This window comes from Pantherophis guttatus, chromosome 14 (assembly GCF_059756535.1).
Source record: "Pantherophis guttatus breed Tessera chromosome 14, ASM5975653v1, whole genome shotgun sequence".
NCBI classification, from domain to species: Eukaryota; Metazoa; Chordata; class Lepidosauria; order Squamata; family Colubridae; genus Pantherophis; species Pantherophis guttatus.
Window position 1 is genome coordinate 12,793,082 of NC_142076.1, and position 22,296 is coordinate 12,815,377.

General features: G+C 46.0%; 1 protein-coding gene across 3 annotated transcripts in view; it reads left to right on the top strand.

Annotated features, from left to right (window-relative positions):
- The first annotated feature begins 209 nt into the window (after positions 1-209).
- LOC117673117 (uncharacterized) overlaps positions 210-22,296 on the top strand; it is a 38,094-nt gene continuing 16,007 nt past the window's right edge. Inside the window, exons 1-8 of one of the 3 annotated variants that reach the window (XM_060692936.2) lie at positions 210-571; positions 5,676-5,781; positions 9,713-10,646; positions 14,481-14,721; positions 16,430-16,587; positions 17,501-17,602; positions 17,698-17,892; positions 19,374-19,933. In XM_060692936.2, the coding sequence (XP_060548919.1) occupies positions 9,776-10,646; positions 14,481-14,721; positions 16,430-16,587; positions 17,501-17,602; positions 17,698-17,892; positions 19,374-19,933 (2,127 nt within the window). In that variant the 5' untranslated portion in view covers positions 210-571; positions 5,676-5,781; positions 9,713-9,775. Of the gene's footprint in view, positions 572-1,639; positions 1,747-5,675; positions 5,782-9,712; positions 10,647-14,480; positions 14,722-16,429; positions 16,588-17,500; positions 17,603-17,697; positions 17,893-19,373; positions 19,934-22,296 lie in introns of those variants that run through there. The other 2 variants (XM_060692938.2, XM_034430286.3) reach the window with 2 other exon arrangements.

The following is a 22,296-nucleotide window of genomic DNA, read 5'->3' on the forward strand; positions in this document are numbered from 1 at the left end:
AATTGGGTTAAGGACTGGGCTATTCCCAGGCCATTCCAGCAGTGGAATAGGATTATCTTGAAACTCCAAAAAAAAGTGGTGTTAGCCATCAAACCTCAAAAATACACTTTCCCCAAAAGGTTTCCACAATTTTGCCCACTACTGTATAAAGCTCCCAATGACCTCTAGGGGGCTGCCTGCTCTTTGCTGCCCCCTAATGGGCACCTATTGCTATTTCCAGCCCCCATCAACGGACAATAAAGTACATTAAATAGGAATCCGCGTGTTTGCACGAGGCTCTTGGCGTTTGCAGCTGGAGACCCTCAGAGCCCCGAGGGCGGGCTGCGAGGGAGGCAGGCTGGCAGCTCTGGAGCGTTTCTCGGACCCCGCTTGGCGCGGAAGCTCTTCGGCGTGGAACTGCCAGCCCGCGAGTGGGATGAGCTGAGCGGAGGTGGGCAGGGCGCGCATTGGAAACCGGAGCGAGATGCGCCTTGCGACAACCCTTCCTTGTCCCGGGAACGGAAGGGTTGCGGACGGTTCTTCTTTCGTGGGTGGCGCGCTTTTCTCCTTTTTGGTCTTTCGAACAAGAAGGGTAAGAAGGGAAGGGGAAAGGGATGGATGGATGGATGGATGGATGGATGGATGGATGGATGGATGGATGGATAGATCGAAGATTAGATAGATAGAACACAGATTGATAGAAGATAGATAGATAGATAGCTAGATAGCTAGATAGCTAGATAGATAGATAGATAGATAGATAGATAGATAGATAGATAGATAGATAGATAGATAGAAAGAAATATCGAGGATAACATAGAACACAGATTGATAGAAGATAGATAGATGATAGATAGATAGATAGATAGATAGATAGATAGATAGATAGATAGATAGATAGATCGAAGATAACATAGAACACAGATTGATAGAAGATAGATAGATAGATAGAAATATAGAAGATAACATAGATAGAACACAGATTGATAGAAGATAGAAGATAGATAGATAGATATAGAAGATAACAGATAGAACACAGATTGATAGAAGATAGATAGATAGATAGATAGATAGATAGATAGATAGATCGAAGATAACATAGAACACAGATTGATAGAAGATAGATAGATAGATAGAAATATAGAAGATAACATAGATAGAACACAGATTGATAGAAGATAGAAGATAGATAGATAGATATAGAAGATAACATAGATAGAACACAGATTGATAGAAGATAGATAGATAGATAGATAGATAGATAGATAGATAGATCGAAGATAACATAGAACACAGATTGATAGAAGATAGATAGATAGATAGAAATATAGAAGATAACATAGATAGAACACAGATTGATAGAAGATAGATAGATAGATAGATAGATAGATAGATAATAGATGGAGAGACAGACAGACAGACAATAGATGGGTAGGTAGGTAGGTAGGTAGGTAGGTAGGAAGGAAGGAAGGAAGGAAGGAAGGAAGGAAGGAAGGAAGGAAGCAGAAGGAAAGGAAGAAGGGATGAAGGGAAGGGAAAAGGGAAAAGGAAAGGAAGAGAAGAGGGAAGGGAAAAGGAGGGAAAAGGGGAAGGGAAAGGAAAGGAGAAAGGAAGGGAAGGGAAGGGAAGGCCTTTCTCTCTCCCTTCTTTTTTTTTCCTTGCACGTTTCCTCTTTCCAAAGAGCTTCCTCCGACCAACCTTTGCACTCGCGGTCCTGCGCGCGGCTGGGCTGGGCTCGGCGGGCCGATCTCCCCTTTGGACCCCCAAGTGAGCTCTCTCTCTCTCTCTCGCTCTCTCTCCTGGGCTGGCTTCGGCTTGGCTGAGCTCTCCACTTCTGGAGAAGGGAAGGGAAGCCGAGCGGCGGGGCTGGGCTGGGTTGAGCTGCGGAAAACCGGGAAGAAACGGGGAGATGTTGAAATGTTTTTTCTTTTCACCCACCAGCTCGGCTGGGGCTTTCGCTTCTGAAATGCCAACTCTGGTTGCTGGGCGAACCCAGTCCACTGGGGGATGATTTAAACCATAGTTTGTTTGTTTGTTTGTTTGTTTGTTATTTTATTTTATTTTATTTTACTTTATTTTATTTGTCAAGTACGTATTAAACAATATATATAATTATAAGCATGAATTGAATACATAAAATTAATACAAATAAAGAGGACATTAGGACAGGGACCAAAGGCACTCTGATGTGCTTATGCATGCCCCTTACAGACCTCTTAGGAATGGGGTGAGGTCAACGGTAGACAGTCCAAGGTTAAAGTTTTTGGGGAAGAAACCACAGAGTCAGGTAGTGCGTTCCAGGCACTGACCACTCTGTTGCTGAAGTCGTATTTTCTGCAATCGAGTTTGGAGCAGTTTACCTTGAGTTTGTACCTATTGTGTGCTCGTGTATTGTTGCGGTTGAAGCTGAAGTAGTCATTGACAGGTAGGACGTTGTAGCAGGTAATTTTATGACTTACGCTTAGTTCAGACCGAAGGCAGCGTAGTTCTAAGTTTTCTAAGCCCAGAATTTCAAGTCTGGTGGCATAAGGGATTCTCTTGCCAGCAGAGGAGTGGAGGACTCTTCTCGTGAAGTATCTCTCGACTCGCTCAATTGTATTAATGTCCGATATGCAGGGTGGGTTCCAGACAGATGAGCTGTATTCGAGAATTGGTCTAGCTGGGCAAGGATGGGTGGAAATGGCCCAGTTGCTTTTCTCTTGATATAAGAACTAAAGAAAAGGTGAACTTTAGATTTTTGTTTTTTTTATTTTTTGGTTCAGGTTGCTTAATTATTTTTATTTTATTTATTTATATTTATGTATTAGTTGTGCTCCATACAAAGAAAGGCAGTCTGGTCCAGCGGTTAAGGCACCAGGCTAGAAACCGGGAGATGGTGAGTTCTAGTCCCACCTTAGGCATAAAAACTGGTTAGGTGACTTTGGGCCAATCACTAGAAGACTGTGAATTCTAGTTCCACCTTAGGCGCAAAACCAGATGGGTGACTTTGGGCCAATCACCAGGAGATTGTGAGTTCTAGTCCCACCTTAGCCATGAAAGTCAGCTGGGTGGCTTTGGGCCAATCACCAGGAGACTGTGAGTTTTAGTTCCACCTTAGGCGCAAAACCAGATGGGTGACTTTGGCCCAATCACCAGGAGACTGGGAGTTAAGACTGATTGGGTAGATGCAGGGGTGACATTATAATATAATTTTAATCATATTTAAATTGTATCTCAAATGATTGTATTTTATTCCGATTTCATTTTAGATTGTATTTTATTCTAATTGCATTTTTAATCGTGTGTTATTCCAATTTCATTTAAATTGTTTTACCAAACTTTTGTAATGATTTGTTTCTGGAACTCTGCACTTTGATATGGCCCAAGGGCTAATCAATAAATAAATAAATTCAAATACGTACATTCAGGACTGGGAGTTCTAGTCCCACCTTAGCCATGAAAGCCAGCTGGATGACTTTTGGGCCAGTCCTCTCTCATCCCAACCCACCTCACGTTGTTGTTGTGGGGAAAATAGGAGGAAGAAGGAGTATGAGACATCTTCGTATTTATAAAAGATAATTAAAAAAGCAGGACATTCTGTGCTTCCTTTTGCTTTGCTCTGGCTTGAACTCAGCTGTTTAAAAATACAGTGATTTACGGTAACTTTCAAGGGAAAATCCCGACCGTAGCTTCACCGTAGGGATCAGGCTTGTTCGACCCATCCTGAAAGCCAACCAGGGTTAATTGTCAACCTTCACCCTCGCCTTGAGTTAATAAAACACAGCGGCTGCGTGTTGACTGGCAGAGCCTTGACTCATAGCTCGTTGAAGACAATGGAAGCTTCCCACAAGTGCTGTGTGAGCCCAAGTAACGTGTTACCAATCCTATTTCAGTGTGTTGAGTTTTTTTTTTCCTTTCTCTCACAATGTTATCTAAGTTGTTGTTGTTAGTTGCAAAGTTATGTCCTACCCATTGCGACCCCATGGACGACGTTCCTCTAGGCCTCCCTGTCCTCTACCATCCTCTGGAGTCCATTTAAGCTCACGCCGACTGCTTCAGTGTCTCCATCCAGCCACCTCGTTCTCTGCCGTCCCCTTCTTCTTTTGCCCTCCATTGTCCCCAGCATTAGATTCTTCTCCAGGGAGTCCTTCCTTCTCATTAGGTGGCCAAAGTATTTGAGTTTCCTCTTCAGGATCTGGCCTTCTAAAGAGCAGTCAGGGTTGATCTCCTCTAGGACTGATCGGTTGAATCGCCTTGCGGTCAAAGGGACTCGCAGGAGTCTTCTCTGGCATCATAGTTCAAAGGCTTTAATTCTTTGGCGCTCAGCCTTTCTTATGGTATGTTATCTAGAGGATCAGTATAACAGTCTTGCAAGATTTGTTAAGATCAGCGGTGCAGACAGTGGTATATTGGTAACCTTGTTCTGTGCTGTGCTGTGCTGTGCTGTCCTGTCCTATCCTATCTTATCCTATCCTAATTTATAGGATTAGTTAAGATCAGCCGTGCAGACTGTATTGGTAGTAGGTTGGTAACCAACTACAGATTAAAAGCAGATATATTCCCCTGAACACCTAATTCCTACAGCACTGTTTTAGGCCTAAATATATTTACCCATGTAGCCAGTGGCTAAGACGCTGAGCTTGTCGATTGAAAGGTCGACAGTTCAGCGGTTCAAATCCCTAGCGCTGCGTAATGGAATGAGCTCTGGTTACTTGTCCCAGCTTCTGCCAACCTAGCAGTTCGAAAGCACGTAAAAAATGCAAGTAGAAAAATAGGGACCATCTTTGGTGGGAAGGGAACAGCGTTCTGTGCGCCTTTGGCGTTGAGTCATGCCGGCCACACGACCACGGAGACGTCTTCGGACAGCATTGGCTCTTCGGCTTTGAAACGGAGATGAGCACTGCCCCCTAGAGTCAGGAACGACTAGCACATAAGTGCGAGGGGAACCTTTACCTTTACCTTTTAGGCTACATTGCTATTATCCTTCTCATCTTCTAATCGTTCTCGTCTTCTGATTTTTCCTACTATCTTCTCCTACTAGTATCTAGGATTCATCACTTGTTTTTATATTAGGATTAATGATTGTAACTATGATCTATGGCTATATCACCTATCACTTTGTTGCTTGTATGTGCACTGAGAGCTTATGCACTGGAGATCAATTTCTTGTGTGTGAATCACACTTGGCCAATAAAGAATTCTGTTCTGTTCTATTATACATTGTTACTCTACTGTTATCTACTGTTCTCTACTGTACTGTACTGTACTCGACTCGACTAGACTGTAGTAGTGGTAAGTTGGCAACCAAATGCAGATGTGAACTATATCTTCTAGGCCCATGATGGCGAACCTATGGCACACTTGCCAGAGGTGGCACGCAGCACCCTCCCTGATGGCACGCGAGCCATCACCCCAGTTCAGCTCCACAGTGCATGCATGCGTGCCTCCCACCAGCCAGCTGCTCCTTGGGTCTCCGCCTCGCATGCGTGGGGGGCAGATGGCGTGCAGGGTGGGACACAGGGAGGTGGGGTGGGGCACGGGGAAGTGCACGTGCATTGTATTTTGGGGGTTTGGGCACGCTTTGGGCATTCGGTCCAGAAAAGGTTAGCCCTCACTAGGCTGACACTTTCACCAATATGATAATCACTCTTCTGTGTTGGCACAAAGTAATCTCTGCCCAGTAGTGCTTCTTGACTTTCTGTTCTTTGCTGTTTCAGGAGATGAAGACTTACAGTGATTGCGGTAGCATATTTCTGGTATTATGGAAGATCTGCTTTTGTTTTTAATGTTGTGGTCTTTCCCACCGTCCAATTAACTTGACAGGTAGGTAAATACTGTATTGTTTCTGATAGTTTTCGACCGGGCAAAGTGTGGACAAAACAAAGGTGATCCAAGGCAGAATAAAACTTGAAACGCAAACTTCCTCCTTAATAGCTCAGATGCTTTTCTCATTTTGTAAACACCCAAAGGAAACAGAAACCAAAGCTGTTAAGAAAAATCACACCCAGGGACACATTCCAGGAAGCGGCAGTGTGTACTTAGTGGAGAAAAGGAGGCTTTATAGCAGTTAAGATTTCTGAAAACTTTAGTGGAAAGTTTTAGCGGCAACGGGTTTTAATGCGACAAGCTGCTAGAATTGCATTTTGTAACATGTTTTTCCTCTGGGACCCCTTTGTACATAAACAAAAGCTATTCTCACCAGTTAACAGGATATGACCTTATCTAAGCTGTGGTCAAACTGGGAGATGCCTCTACAAGATACAATCTTTTGGGTATAAACCACAGTTTCTATAGTAGATTTAAAAAAAAACAAAAAGGAGCAGGAAATTCACCTACGTTTTTCTGGTGTGCAACTCATTCATTTTCTAATAGTAAAACTGTTTCAACATCAGCAACGACAACATCAGTTATTTTATCCCATACCTCACTGTAAAAGTCGTTGTTGTGGAATTAGAGTATAGAATAACAGAATATAGAATAACACCGCTTGGAGCAGCAGGTTCTGACAGGTTCTGGAGAACCTGTAGCGGAAATTTTCAGCAGTTCGGAGAACCGGTAGCAGAAATTTTGAGTAAACCGGCAAATACCATCTCTGGCTGGCCCCAGAGTGGGGTGGGAATGGAGATTTTGCAATATCTTTCCCGCAGGAGTAGGGAGGGAATGGAGATTTTGCAGTATCCTTCCCCTGGAGTGGGGAGGGAATGGAGATTTTGCAATTTCCTTCCCCCAGTAGTGGGGTGGGAATGTACATTTTGCAGTATTCTTCCCCCAAGAGTGGGAAGGGAATGGGGATTTTGCAGTATCCTTCCCCTGGAGTGGGATGGGAATGGAGATTTTGCAGTATCCTTCTCCTGGAGTGGGATGGGAATGCAGATTTTGCAGTATCCTTCTCCTGCCACGCCCACCAAGCCCCACCACGCCCACCAAGCCATGCCCACAGAACCAGTAGTAAAAAAATGTGGATTTCACCACTGCCTTGGAGGTCTTTTAGTCCAGCTCCCTGCTCAGGCAGGAGATCCTTTACTATTTCAGACAAGTGACTGTCCTGTCTCTATTAGAAACTTCCAATGATGAAGCTCCCACCACTTCTGAAGGCAACTTCTGTTCCACTGGTTAATTGTTCTCACTGTTAGGAAGTTTCTCCTTTATTCCCGGTTGCTTCTCTCCTTGATCAGTTTCCATCCATTGTTTCTTGCCCTGCTCTTTATGGCAATCTAACAGAATAACAAAGTTGGAAGGGTCCTTGGAGGTCTTCTAGTCCAACCCCCTTACTCAGGCAGGAAACCCGACACCATTTCAGACAAATGGTTGTCCATTCTCTACTTAAAAACTTCCAGTGTTGGAGCATCCACAACTTCTGGAGGCAAGTTGTTAAATCGTTCTAACTGTTAATCAATTTCTCCTTGGGTCTAGGTCAGAGGTTCTGACCTAGTTCTGGAGGTTTCAGCAGGTTCTGACCAGTTCTGGAGAACCGGTAGTGGAAATTTTGAGTAGTTCGGAGAACCGGTAGTAAAAATTTTGACTGGCCCCTGCTTCTCGAGTTCCAGCTGATCGGGAGGAAATTTTGCAGTAACCTTCCCCTGGATTGGGGAGGGAATGGAGATTTTACAGTATCCTTCCCCTGAAGTGGGGTGGGAATGGAGATTTTACAGTATCCTTCCCCTGCCACACCCAACAAGCCACGCCCAACAACCCATGCCACGCCTACCAAGCCACACCCACAGAACCGGTAGTAAAAATTTGTGAAACCCAACACTGGTCTAAGTTACTTCTTTCCTTGAATTAGGTTTGGGAATGGCAGTGTATGGCTTAGCAGATGTGGTCACGCCAATTATGGCTTATTACTAACCAACCATGGTTAAGTAAATATTTTGACATAATGTGGAAGGGAAGTCTGTTTGGCCAGCTAAACTGACTGAGTTTATTGTGCTTTGTTAAGTGAGTGGAAATGTAACAGATAACCTGAGGCAATAAAAAATCATGGATTAATCTTTCAGCGTTATAACAATATTGACCCATAATACAGTCTAAGATAACCTTATAAACCTTATAAGGTTTATAAATAGTTCCCGTAAAGTATAAGATTAATGATATGATACAAATCAGCTGTAAGGACATTACTTGGTTAAGTTTAGTGGTATGTTTAGAAGGGAGTAAAATTACTTTCCAAGTGACATCGATTCAGGTCGTCCTTGACTTACAATCATTCATTTAGTGCAGAGGTCTTCAAACTTGGCAGCTTTAAGACTCGTGGACTTCAACTCCCAGAATTCTCCAGCCAGCATAGCTATGCTGGCTGGAGAATTCTGGGAGTTGAAGTCCATGAGTCTTAAAGCTGCCAAGTTTGAAGACCTCTGATTTAGTGAATGTTCGAAGTTTCAATGGCCCTGAAAAAAGTAACTTACAACCGTTTTTCACAGTTATGACCGGGGCAGCATCCCCATAGTCACGTGATAAAAATTCAGATATTTGGTAACTGGTTCATATGTATGACGGTCGCAATGTCCCGGGTCATGTGATCCCCTTTTGCGACCTTCTAATAAGCAAAATCCATGGGGAAGCCGGGTTCACTTAACAACGGTGTGGCTGACTTAACAACTGCAGCGATTCACTTAACAACGGTGGCCAGAAAGGTCGTAAAATGGGGCTTAATTCACAATTGTCTCGCTTAGCAACGGGAACTTTGGGCTCAATTGGAGTTGTAAATCAAGGACTACCTATGTGAGAATCCAAGCAATAGGGACTGAATAAACCATGGTTAACCTAATCCTAGTGGGTGCATTTCTCAGAGATGCAATTTTTTAGAAATATTTTCCCGCTAAGCAAATCTTCTCTCAACTAATTTTATTCCCTCTCCATTGGCCATGGACCAGCAATTCTCTCTCTGGAAGGAGGAATAACAAGAATGTTGGAAAGGAAAACCGTATATTATACTTTGTTGTTGTTGTTGTTAGTTGCGAAGTTGTGTCCGACCCACTGCGACCCCATGGACAACGTTCCTCCAGGCCTTCCTGTCCTCTACCATCCTCTGGAGTCCATTTAAGCTCACGCCAACTGCTTCAGTGACTCCATCCAGCCACCTCGTTCTCTGCTGTCCTCTTCTTCTTTTGCCCTCCATCGTTCCCAGCATTAGGCTCTTCTCCAGGGAGTCCTTCCTTCTCATTAGGTGGCCAAAGCATTTGAGTTTCCTCTTCAGGATCTGGCCTTCTAAAGAGCAGTCAGGGTTGATCTCCTCTAGGACTGACCGGTTGGATCGCCTTGCAGTCCAAGGGACTCGCGGGAGTCTTCTCCAGCACCAGAGTTCAAAGGCCTCCATTCTTTGGTGCTCAGTCTTCCTTATGGTCCAACTTTCACAGCCATCCATTGCAACTGGGAAAACCATAGCCTTGACTATACGTATTATACTTCATTGGTATGCAATATTTGTTTCCAAGGTACGCTTCTTTTCCAAGATAAGGGTATATTGGCTATTGCTTTGGCTCATCCTGGTTATGGCCAGGTTGGCAATGATTTACAGGGAAAGTACAGCTTTTTAATTTCTTTTGTTAAGAAATTGTTAATCTTGTTGATAAGATTATCAAAGGGAAAATATAACTGCAGAAGAGCGCTGCACTTCCTTGTCATTCTTGCTTGGATTTGAGGTGTCTGGATCGTTGTGCGTTCATCATCGTTCGTTGGGATGGCGGAATAATTTTATCGCTTTGCATCCTGTTTGCTGTTTTTCCCAGCTATTTTTCTCTTCTGTTTTACCCAGACCTCTTGGAAAAGTTGGATCAGATTATTTAGGCTGCTTGGAGAACAGCTCGTCTCTGCAGTCATGGAATCTGGTTGGATCTGTGCATCTGTGCTCCTTCTGTGCTTCTGGTTACGTGAAGGGAAGTCGCAGAACCTCATCGAGGACCAAAAGATGAAGCCGAGCCTCCTGATCAATGAGGTCAATGCAGATAATCCAGGAGACGACACCATGGAGTATCTGGAACTCTATCATGTCAGCGGACAAAGAGCTGCTTTGAAGGGATATCGTTTAGTCCTCTACAACGGGAAGGGAAACACGGCCTACAAAGTCTTGGATCTTGGTGGTTTTTCCACAGATGATCAGGGTTTTCTCCTGGTTGGGTCTGGCAACCTTGTCCCAAGGCCAGCTATAATCCTCTCGAAGGGCATGATCCAGAATGGACCGGATGCAATTGCTCTCTATTTTGGGAGATCGGATTTGTACGTAGGCATGTCTGTAGACAACAAAGGCCTAGTGGATGCTTTGGTTCATAAGTCTAACAAAAGGGACAAAGCAGATGAATTGGTTCGTGTCCTGACCCCTGGCACGGAACCTTTCTTGGAGGACCCTTCATTCCGGACCACGGATGATGAGTCTCTGGAGAGGTGCCAAGGGATGGATTCTCAGAGGTTCTTCCAACTGGGGGCACCAACCCCAGGGGCAGATAACCACTGCATCCCTTTCTCACAGTTGAATGCCTCTGTTGTGCTGATCAATGAGGTGAAGTTGGCATCCTCTCCTGGAGACGCTGAGTTTGTGGAGCTCCAAGGTCCCCCTTCCATGGAGGTGAAGGACCTGGTGATGGTGCTGATGGAAGGAAGCACCCGAAAGATCTACTCTGTCATGGAGGTCAAGGGTGAAACTTCTCCTGATGGGTTACTTCTGTTGGGTTCGGGACTGTCCAAAATTCCAGGTAGGGCTAGATATGTCTCTCTCTCTATATATATCGGTTTGTCCAGTTTCTGACATAGCCACCATGATCAGTAGCCGTTGGCTAGCTCATATATCACATTAGGAAATTCTGCCCCCCCCCAAAGTGGTTGTAAATTGAGGACTATCTGTAATCCTTGATTTACAACCATTTGTTTAGTGACTGTTCAAAGTTTATAATGGCGATGAAAAAAGGGAGTTATGACCATTTTTCACACTTACGACACAGAATTCGGACGCTTAGCAGCTGGTTCATATTTATGACGGTTGCCCTGTCCCAGGGTCATCTGATTCCCTTTTGTGACCTTCTAACGAGCAAAGTCAGTGGGGAAACTAGATTCACTTAACAACCATGTTGCTAACTGCAGGGATTCACTTAACAAATGTGGCAAGAAAGGTCGTAAAATGGGGCAAGACTCACTTAACAAATGTCTCGCTCAGCAACAGAAAGTTTGGAGCTCAGTTGTGGTTATAAGTCGAGGACTGCCTGCATTTAGGAAGGTCTGGCTTCGCCGAGCAGCGGGCTCATAAACTTCAGAAACTGCGTTCACGTGACATGTTAAATAGAATAGAACTGGGATGGCGAACGTATGGCATGCATGCCACAGGTGGCACACGGAGCCATATCAGTGGGCACGCGAGCGTTACCCTAGGTCAGCTCTGGCGGGGATGCTCATGCCAGCCAGCTGATTTTCGGGCCTTCCAGAAGTCGCAAACGGGCCGTTTCCGGCCTCCGGAGGGCCTCCGGGGGGGGGAGTGGGGAAGGCCATTTTCGCCCTCCCCAGGCTCCTAGGAAGGCTCTGGAGCCTGGGAAGGGTGAAAAACGGGACTTCCGGTCCCACTGTGCCATCACGTGCCAAAAGTGGGGGTCACGCAGGGGGGGTCGTGCACACATGCACGGGGTGTGTGTGCATTGAATTATGGGTGCGGGCACACACGCGCATGATCCCTGTGCTCCCCCTCCTTTTGGCACATGATGGCAAAAAGGTTAGCCATCACTGGAATACAATGACAGACTTGGAAGGGACCTTGGAGATCTTCTAGTCCAACCCTCTGCTTAGGCAGAAAACCCTACACCACTCCAGACAAATGGTTATCCAACCTCTTCTTAAAATCTTCCAGTGTTGGAGCAACCACAATTTCTAGTGGCAAGTTGTTCCACTGATTAATTGTTCTGTCAGGAAATTTCTCCTTAGTTCTAGGTTGCTTCTCTCCTTGATTAGTTTCCACCCGTTGCTTCTTATCCTACCCTCGGTTGCTTTGGATGATGTGTTACTGTATAAATGATGTGTTACTGCATAAAATTATAGTTGCTAAGGCGAACCTAAGCTGTAATTTACAAGCACAATACTCCCTGCTCTCTGCAAAGACGCAAGCAACTTTATTTTAGCATCTTGCGAGAATCTAGCACTCCTTTTAGAAGCTGTAATCATTTCTCCTAGGATGAAAAAGGTACACAAATAGAAATTTGACCCTACCAAAAGATATTTGCTCTCTTGGAAAGGGTACTTGAATCTCAAGTTCATCTGTTGAAACTCTTGCCTGCCCAGGGACGATGCAAGTTATATATTCAAGCAAATCGGAGAGTGAGATTTGCACACAGACAATAACATTACAGTATTATCCCTTCCCTTAATCAGGTTTGCCTTCAGAGGTTTGTAGGAGCTTCATCACTGGAAGCTTTCAAGAAGAGATTGGATTAACATCCCTCAGAAAAGGGCAGTGAGGGTGAACCCTTTTCCCATTGCGTGGCAAAAGTGGGGGGGAGTCGGGCGCGGGCGTGCCCACACCCATAATGCAATGCCCCCCGCACCCCGCCCATGTGCACATGACCCCTGCACACTCTCTCCGCCCCCTCCACGCATGCGTGCATGACCCCGCTCCCACTACGCATCTGCGCCACACCCCCCGCTGCCCGTTTTGGGCCTGGCAATCCTCCCTGAAGCCTCCCAGGACCAAAAACGGGCTGGGGGGGGCACTGCTGGAACCCGGAAGAGTGTCAATGAAGTGCCCCCCCCCAGCCCTCCACCAAGAACAGTCCTCCCGCCCCTTCTGCCAAGGGAGCAGCCCGCTTCCCAGCTGGTGCGTCTCTTACCCTGGCGCTGGATAGACGTTCCTTCAGCGCGTTGGAACCCGGAAGAGCAACGGGCAATGGCTCTGCGTGCCACTTCCGGCATGTGTGCCATAGGTTCGCCATCACGGGTGTAGGGTCTTCCGCTTGGGTGGGGGGGGGCGGGGTTGGACTAGATGTCCTCCAAAGTCCCTTCCAACTCTGTTAATCTGTATTTAAGCTGGTCTGGTGCACTGAGAATTGTAACGCCATGCATTTGTCATGGAGATTCTCCGTCATCCAGGTCATGGTTATCCCAAAGGTGAGTTTTTTCTCAAGAGGCAACTGGACTTTCTGGTTTTTCTTGGAAGACGTTTCGCTTCCCATCCAAGAAGCTTCTTCAGCTCTGACTGGATGTTGGGGGGTGGAAGGATTTATACCAGGGGTGGGTTCTACTTACTGTCAGGTTTCGTGGTCGTCTCGAATAAAATGCATTTCAACACTTCAACCCGCATGCGCAGAAGTGTTTTGGTGACGTCGGGGTCAGTGGGCGGAGCCTCCCGCCGGTTTTGCTACCGGTTCTATAGAACCGGTGCGAACCGGGGACAACCCCACCACTGATTTATATTCCTCACAGACAGCTGGACATTTGCATTCTCTGCAAGGAGTGTAAATCCTTCCATTCCCCACCATCCAGTCAGAGCTGAAGAAGCTTCTTGGATGAAAAGCGAAACGTCTTCCAAGAAAAACCAGAAAGTCCAGTGGCCTCTTGAAAAAAAACCTCACATTTGAAACCATCAGGCACTTCTTCCCTGACCTGGCTGCTCTCTAGAAGTATAAACTTCAGCTCCCAGAATTCTCAGCGATGGGCATACAGGTTGACCTCACAACCGTTGAAAGTTACTTAAAAAATGTATTTGCGACCAGTCCTTGCAGTTACAACTGTCACAGTGCCCCGGGGTCATGTGATTGTCCTTTGCGACCTGGTTAGGGGTCTTCCATCCAGCAGAGCCAATGGGGGAAGCCAGATTAATTTAACAACTGTGTGTCAGGCCTGGAAGCCATCTTTTGCATTAGGCCTTCAGGCCTGCCATGTTTACTACTGTGGGAAACTGGGAGGGGGGATTTTATGGAGCATGGGTGATATATAGTCATCATAACATTCCTTTCTCAAGAAGTCAAGGCCATCTTGCCCAGCACCTGGAGGGGTGTGACTGGAAGGCATCTCCAGTTGGGACGGTGCTTTGATTAGACCATGTGATGGACTTGTGGGTGTTGGGCAGGGACTTGGACTTTCCTTTGGGTGGGGAAAACCTTGAAACTTTCAGATTCGGGTTTTCCCAGATGTGCCAATATAAAATCTCTAATAAAATGGAACTTTGAGGAAACTCAAGCCTTGGAGTTTTCTTTCGTTGGGGGTGTTACTTGAAACCCTGACATTAACCTGAATCTGCTTTAAAACAACAGACCAGCTCCCCGGATAATGGGGTGCTATCTAGGGTCCCGAGCCCCAAACGTTGACTCGAAACCGGGCGGTGTGAAGACTCAGGGAAGATGGAGTGACACTGTGTATCTAACAAGTGCTGTGATTCCCTTAACAACTGTGGCAAGAAAAGTTGTAAAATGGGGCAAAACTCACTTAATGAATGTCTCGCTTAACAACAGAAATGTCGGGCTCCATTGTGGTTGTATGTCGAGGACTACCTGTCCTGTACCTATACAGGCTTCCTTTAAAAATGCTACATTAAAGTTTTCTCTTTCTTTTAGGGGGCGCAGCTCACTTTCAGAACTTCACTTCCCTCCAGAATTCCAGCACTCCCCTTCTCAAAGCAGGCACCAACGCCGTTGCCCTGTACGGCGGGACCATCAGAAACTTTGTGGTGGGCTCCAGTGTCACGTCGACACCAGCTCTTCTGGATGCCTTGGTGTACACAACAGTGGAACAGATGGATTCGGAGCTGCTGGATATCTTGACCCCTGGGAAGCCTCCCTTCTACGTGAGCAAACAGTAAGGAAGCGAGATGCAAGCCAAAATGTCCTGTGAACCCTTGGCAGAAGAAAACCTGGGTCATGCCGAAAACAGATTCCCAAATTTTAGGTCTAGATAGAAAATGAGGTGAAATATGCATTTATGTAGGGGTGGGCTCCTGGGGGTTCGGCAGGATTCGGGCGATCTTCTAGCCAAGGATCGCTGGGGTTCAGCGAACTCCCAAATGCCACCCCTGGCTGGCCACGCCCACCCTGCCCTGCCCCTCCGACCCCACCTTTCCCAGGAGTCTCTACGCGGCCCGTTCATCATTCCAGGTAAGTGCAGGAGCCGCGCGGAGGATCTGGGAGGGTGAAAAACAGGCCTACCAGAGGTTCCAGGAGTCCGAAAAAGGGCCTGTTTCTGGCCTCTGGAGGGCCCCCAGACCCCGAGGGAAGCAGTTTTCGCCCTCTCAGAGGCTCGAGAAAAGCCTCCAGAGCCTGGGGAGGGCAAAAAACATACACACACACCGCTGTGGTGCAGGCGGCCAACTAGGCCACACCCACCATGGCCACGCCCACCCAGCAAGGGGGCAGCGAACCTGTTGCTAAAGGATCTGATGCCCACCCCTGCATTTATGGCAAAGCAACAACAATCAGGAATACCTCTAGGGAGTTTCTACATTTGATCTACTCAACAGTCTGATTTACCTATTGGCTCAATGCCTCCCCTTAAAAACCACAAGGTGATTCTCAGCCATTTCTTGGGTAGAGAAGGGAGCAGACTGATCGAGAATACAGGCACAGGTAGCGCTCGACGTGCGACAGCTCATTTAGTGACCGTTCAAAGTTACAGCGGCTCTGAAAAAATGTTGACACGGGACCGTTTTTTCAAAGTTATGACCTTTGCAACATCCCCACGGTGATCAGAATTCAAATGCTTGGCAGCTGGTTCCTATTTATGACAGTTGCTGTGCCCCAAGGTCACGCGATCCCCTTTTGCGACAAGCAAAATCAAGGGAGAAGCCAGATTCGCTTAACGACCGGGTTACGGAACTTATCAACTGCAGTGACTCACTTAACAAATGAGTCAAAGGAGTTCGTAAAATGGGGCAAAACTCACTTAACAAATGTCTCACTTAACAACAGAAATTTTGGGTTTGATTGCGGTCGTAACTTAAGGACTACTTGTAGCTGCCATGAGGCCTGGCACATTCCATTTAGAAAAGCATCTCCCTCTCCCATTTTGCAGAAGATAAACTAGAGGTAGTCCTCGACGTACGACCACAATGGAGCCCAAACTTCTTGTTTGCTAAGTGAGACCTTGGTTAAGTGAATTTTGCTCTGTTTTATGACTTTCCTTGCCACAGTTGTTAAGTGAATCACTGCATTTTTTAAGTAAGGAACATGGTTGTTAAGTGAATTTGGCTTCCCCATGGACTTGGCTTGTTGGGGGATTATTTGACCCAAGGACACTGCAACCGTCATAAATATGAATCTCTTGCCAAGCCTCTGAGTTTTGGTCATGTGACCATGGTGATGCTACAATTGTCGTAAGTGTGAAAAATGGTCATGAGCCACTTTTTAAAATGCTGTTGTAACTTTAAACGGTCGCTAAATGACCTGTTGTAAGTCGAGGACTACCTGTATTAAAATCGCTTTGGCCATTTCTCTGCTTCTCATATTCTCTTCCGGCCTTTCCCTTTGATTAATTATGGACCTTTCTCTTCCCCTCTGATAATTTTCATCAGATCCCAAGCGGATGGTGCCTCTGTCAGCCGGTGCCTCTGCTGCTCCGTCTCCCGTGATTCCTCCTCTTACGCCCTCGCCAAGCCCACACCTTTGCAATTCAACGACTGCCCAAAGATGCGCTTTAGCCAAAAGGTTTCCTTTTGTTTTCAAGTAACAGGTAAGCGCTACCTGGGGACAGTGGGGTGAACTGGTGAATTGAAGCATGGGATTGCACCAAATTACTGTAATAAGTTAGTGGGAAAGGCCTCGGGGGGTGAGGGTGGGGGGAAGAAGCCAAAAGATGCTGCCAAGGAAACAGTTAGAAAAGAGACAGCATAGCCCTCAGCTGGATAAGGGATGGGGCAAGGGGTTCAGAAAGGACCCTCCCTAGTTTCTCAGGCTGTAAAAGAGACCGTGGAAGATTTAGAATAGAAATCAAAGTGACATTCAAAGTGACAAGAAAGTTGTTCTCTTCTGTTCTACTCCACATTCTATTCTACTCTACTCTACTCCATATTCTATTTTATTCTATTCTGTTCTGTTCTGTTCTGTTCTGTTCTGTTCTGTTCTATTCTTATCTACTCTACTCTACTCCATATTCTATTCTATTCTACTCTACTCTACTCTACTCTACTCCATATTCTATTCTATTCTATTCTATTCTATTCTATTCTATTCTATTCTATTCTATTCCATATTCTACTCTACTCTACTCTACTTCATATTCTGTTCTATTCAATTCTTATTCTATTCTATTCTATTCTATTCTATTCTATTCTATTCTATTCTATTCTATTCTATTCTATTCCATATTCTACTCTACTCTACTCTACTTTACTTCATATTCTATTCTGTTCTGTTCTGTTCTGTTATATTCTCTATTCTCTATTCTCTACTCTATTCTAATTTTCAGACTTGCAAGATTCTGTTAATGCACATTCTGTTCACTGCAACTTAATGTATGGTCCTGATCCTTTGCACCTGAGAGGGAAGGCTGTAAATGCATTAAGCAAAACCAAATGGGAGATAGAAACCTTATATCTTCTCTGTCTCTTCCGTTTATCTTTCTTCTGTGTCTTTTGTACCTTAAGATTGCCAACAAAAACCTCAGGACGAAAGCACGATGCAGAGAGTTTTGGCCCAGTCCCTGGAGAAACGATGCAACTGCAGTTTTTCCCCAGCCTATTTCAAAGGTAAGCCATGTGGTACATTTTACTTTGAAAGTATTTGGGAAAGAAATTTGTACAGATTGAGAACCAACAGTGATATTTCGCTCCTCTCGTGACAGATCCCATTTTAACCTGTGAAGGCAGAGAATTGATTTTCACCGCCCTCATGAGTGCCCGGTCAACAGAGCAGCTGGTCCTTGAGTTACAGGCCCTCTCAGTCTTGGAGAAGAGTGAAGAACGGTTTCATTTTGGAAACCTCAGCATAATGATTAAGACTTGTTCAAGCAATGCAGATGGGACAGACACACCTCCAGGTACAGTAGTGCGATGGAGAGGAGAACACAACGGAGTGCAAATTCCGGGATTTTTAGCTCCCCTTCCCTGGCCCCAGAGCACAAGCATTCACCATTCACCATTTTGTGGTGGCACGAGAATTGCTTGGCCTTTTTTTTTTAAATTTGATTTTATGCCGCCCTTCTCCGGAGACTCAGGGCGGCTTACAATGCACTAAGCAATAGCCTTCATACTTTTGTATATTTATACAAAGTCAGCTTATTGCCCCCACAAACTGGGTCCTCAATTTACCTACCTTAGAAAGGATGGAAGGCTGAGTCAACCTTGAGCCTGGCGAGATTCGAACCTGCAGTAATTGCAGGCAGCTGGTCTTAATAACAGGGTGCTTTAGACCACTGTACTACCACTGTACTACCAAGGCCTTAAGATAAGTTAGGGTTTCTCAGCCTTTGGCAGCTTGAAAGTGGGTGGACTTCAATTCCCAGAATTCCCCTGCCAGCATCAGGGGTGAAATTCAGCCAGTTCTATCCAGTTCGGGCGAATCGGTAGCAGCGGCTGCGGGAGGCTCTGCCTATCCGTGTGGACGTCATGATGTTGCTTTTTTGCGATGATTTTAAGCCTCTGCGCATGTGCAGAAGGCTTTGCTCACGCATGGACAACGACGTGTGCAAGTACATTTGCGAACCGGTAGGGAAGGTAAGTGAATTTCATCCTCTGGCCAGAATGGCGATCACATGACCAAGGGACACTGCAATTGTCGCAAATATATACTGGATTGCCAAGTGCCCAAATTTTGATCATGTGACCGCAGGGATTCTGCAACGGTCATAATTGTGAGGATTGGTTGTGATTCACTTTTTTTCAGCGCCGTCGTAACTTTGGATGCTTGCTAAATGAATGGTCATATGCTGACTACTTGTAAACCCCCTTTTTCTCTTCAGTGATCAGGAAAGAAACATTAGGTGTTCACCCTAGAATAAAATGTTTGTATGTTCAGTCTGAAGTGACGAGACAAGAGGGCTGTGAAAATATTTACAGACCCCTCGCATCCTGGACATAAATTGTTTCAACTCCTACCCTCAAAAAGACGCTATAGAGCACTGCACACCAGAACAACTAGACACAAGGACAGTTTTTTCCTGAACGCCATCACTCTGCTAAACAAATAATTCCCTCAACACTGTCAAACTATTCACTAAGTCTGCATTACTATTACTATTAATCTTCTCATTGTTCCTATCACCCATCTCCTCCCACTTATGACTGTAACCTTGTTGCTTGTATCCTTACGATTTATATTGAAATTGATCGTTTCCTAGTATGATTTGATTGCTTATTTGTACCCTATGACTATCATTAAGTGCTGTACCTTATGATTCTTGATGAACATATCTTTTCTTTTATGTACACTGAGAGCTTATCACCAAAGATAAATTCCTTGTGTGTCCAATCACACTTGGCCAATAAAGAATTCTATTCTATTCTATTTGGTTCATTGTAGATGTAACTTCAGAAGAACCACGGACAACCGGAGAATCTCCAACTCCAGCCCTGGAGTTGCTTATCAACGAAGTGAACGCAGACAATCCTGGCTCTCGGGAAGACACGGAATACATTGAGCTGTTCTACCCAGGACAAGCACCGTTTCCACTCGAGAATTACTGGCTTGTTCTGTACAACGGCAAGAACAACTTAGCTTACAAGGTCTTGAATCTGACAGGCTACTCAACCAACGAGCGGGGCTACTTCCTTGTAGGGAGTGGTGGAGTCACCCCCAAGCCCTCGCTTCTTTTGCCAGATACTACCATCCAAAATGGCGTCGACGCCGTGGGGCTCTACCACAATGCCAACCCTGTCTATAAAAACAACATGCAGGTGACTGTCGATGGGCTGGTTGATGCTGTAGTGTACAGAGCCCGGGGTGCAGAAAAAGCTGACAAGCTCGTGGCTCTTCTCACTCCTGGGCAGCATGTCCTCCATGAAAATGACTCTCATAGCACCGAAGACGAGTCCATCAGCCGATGTCTCAGCCTGAAGCCCAGAGATCCTAAGAGTTTCCAGGTAAAATGGCTGAAGTGTTGAGTAGGAGGTGCCACAGAGATCAGCCAACAGTCCATTTCTGCTTTTTTTTTTTTAACTCTATCTTGGTTACCGTTTATCTAACGCAACAAGCCCTAATTTGCTTTAGCGTAGTTGGGTGAGTCAACCATAATTGACTCAGCTAATGATATATGTTATGATGTGTGTTATGAGGAGCAGTGGTGAGAGCAGTGGTGAAATCCAATTTTTTTTACTACTGGTTCTGTGGACGTGGCTTGGTGGGCATGGCGGGGGAAGGATACTGCAAAATCCCCATTCCCACCCCACTCCAGGGGAAGGATACTGCAAAATCCCCATTTCCACCCCACTCCAGGGGAAGGATACTGCAAAATCCCCATTCCCTCCCTACTCCTGGGGGAAGGATATTGCAAAATCTCCATTCCCACCCCACTCTGGGGCCAGCCAGAGGTGGTATTTGCGGGTTCTCTGAACTACTCAACATTTCCACTACCGGTTCTCCGAACTGCTCAAAATTTCCGCTACCAGTTCTCCAGAACCTGTCAGATTTCACCCCTGGGTTAGAGTGCAGTATTGCAGGCTACTTCTGCTGACTGCCGGCTGCCTGCAATTTGGCAGATCGAATCTCACCAGGTCTCAAGGTTGACTCAGCCTTCCATCCTTCCGAGGTGGGTAAAATGAGGACCCAGATTGTTGGGGGCAAGAGGCTGACTCTGTAAACCGCTTAGAGAGGGCTGGAAAGCACTGTGAAGCAATATGTAAGTCTAAGTGCTATTGCTATTAGGAGCCCTTGTGGCGCAGTAGTTAGAATGCAGTATTGCAGGCTAACTCTGCCCACTGTCAGCAGTTCGATCCTAATCGGCTCAAGGTTGACTCAGCCTTCCGTCCTTCCGAGGTGGGTAAAATGAGGACCCAGATTGTTGGGGGCAAGAGGCTGACTCTGTACATCGCTTAGAGAGGGCTGTAAAAGAACCATGAAGCGATATATAAGTCTTAAGGGCTATTGCTATGATGTAAACTGGGGATCTCAAAACTTGGCAACTTTAAGATTTGTGGACTTCAACTTCATGCCTGGCTGGGGAATTCTGGGAGTCTTGAAGTGGCCAAGGTTGGAGCAACCCCTGCTGAAAACCTTATTGAGCAGCCCATGGAGAGGTTAGCTGCAGCCACATGATATCTGACCACCCTCCCAACTCCCGCTCTTCTGCGTTCAAGCAAAAGATGATTTGCTCGAAATCGCTCGAACGGTGATTTTGCTCATCACCGTTCGGGCAAAATCAAGTCGTTCATCAACTTGAACCACAGCTGATGGCGGTGGGACGATCTTAGAGGTTATTGAGGGTAGATCCTCCTAACGGGGTTTTCCAGAAGGAAACAGGATGTGGGCTGAATTAGACTTTGAGTTTTATTCCACTAATGTTTTGATTGTGCTGACATTCAGAAATAATGTGTCACCAAACCCGAGAATTAGGTTAAAGGGGATTCTTATTATGCACTAGTGAAATTCTCAGAAACATCTGGCTCAGGGATCATCAACCTTTCGGACCCCAAGGACCACTAAATTCATAATTTTAAATCCCGCGGACCACTAATATGATCTGCCTAATGAATGGCTGGGTGGGCGTGGCAAGGTGGTCATGTGACTGGGTGGGCGTGGCCAACTCGATGGCCACTCACATTGAGGGGCACCTTGCCAGCCTCTACTCGCCAATCCTCGTCTGCCCACCTGGGCTCCTTTGGGCCCCAATAGGAAGCAGTTGCTGGAGCATGAGAAAGAGTTGGTAAAACAGCTGACTCAGTTCAAATTGGATCTGACCGAGAAGGAGGCTCAGCAGAAGCACCTCACTGAGGACTAGGAGCATAGGCTTTCCAAGCAGAGGGAAGACCTGCAGGAGTGCAAGGCCAGGTGCCAGCATCTGGAGGCTCAGCGGGCTGAGATGGTCAGCCAGTTCCAGGCCATGATGCAGTCCCACTGGAACAAGGTCCTCCGGCTCTTTGCCACCAGCGGCACTTCCCTCCAGCCTTTGCCCAAAGCCCCACACCAGGAGGCTGAAGCAGACCCCAAGTCGGAATTTCTGCCCCCCTCTGACCTACACAAAAAGACCCCGAAGGGGGAGACTCTCTGCAGCAACACAAACATTCATTGCACGTATACAGCCCAGGGGCCGTAGTTTGAGGACCCCTGATTTAGTGCAGTATAAAAAATGCAAATAAATTTTCTGCGGACCACCCTCCCCAATGTTATTCATGCATCTCCCATTCTTATGATGTTCAGGAAACTATAAAAACCTGTTTGTTCTCCCAGGCTTTGAACGGCATGGTTTTCATAGTTATGTTTGGTTTACAATCAGGTGTTTTGTTCTTCT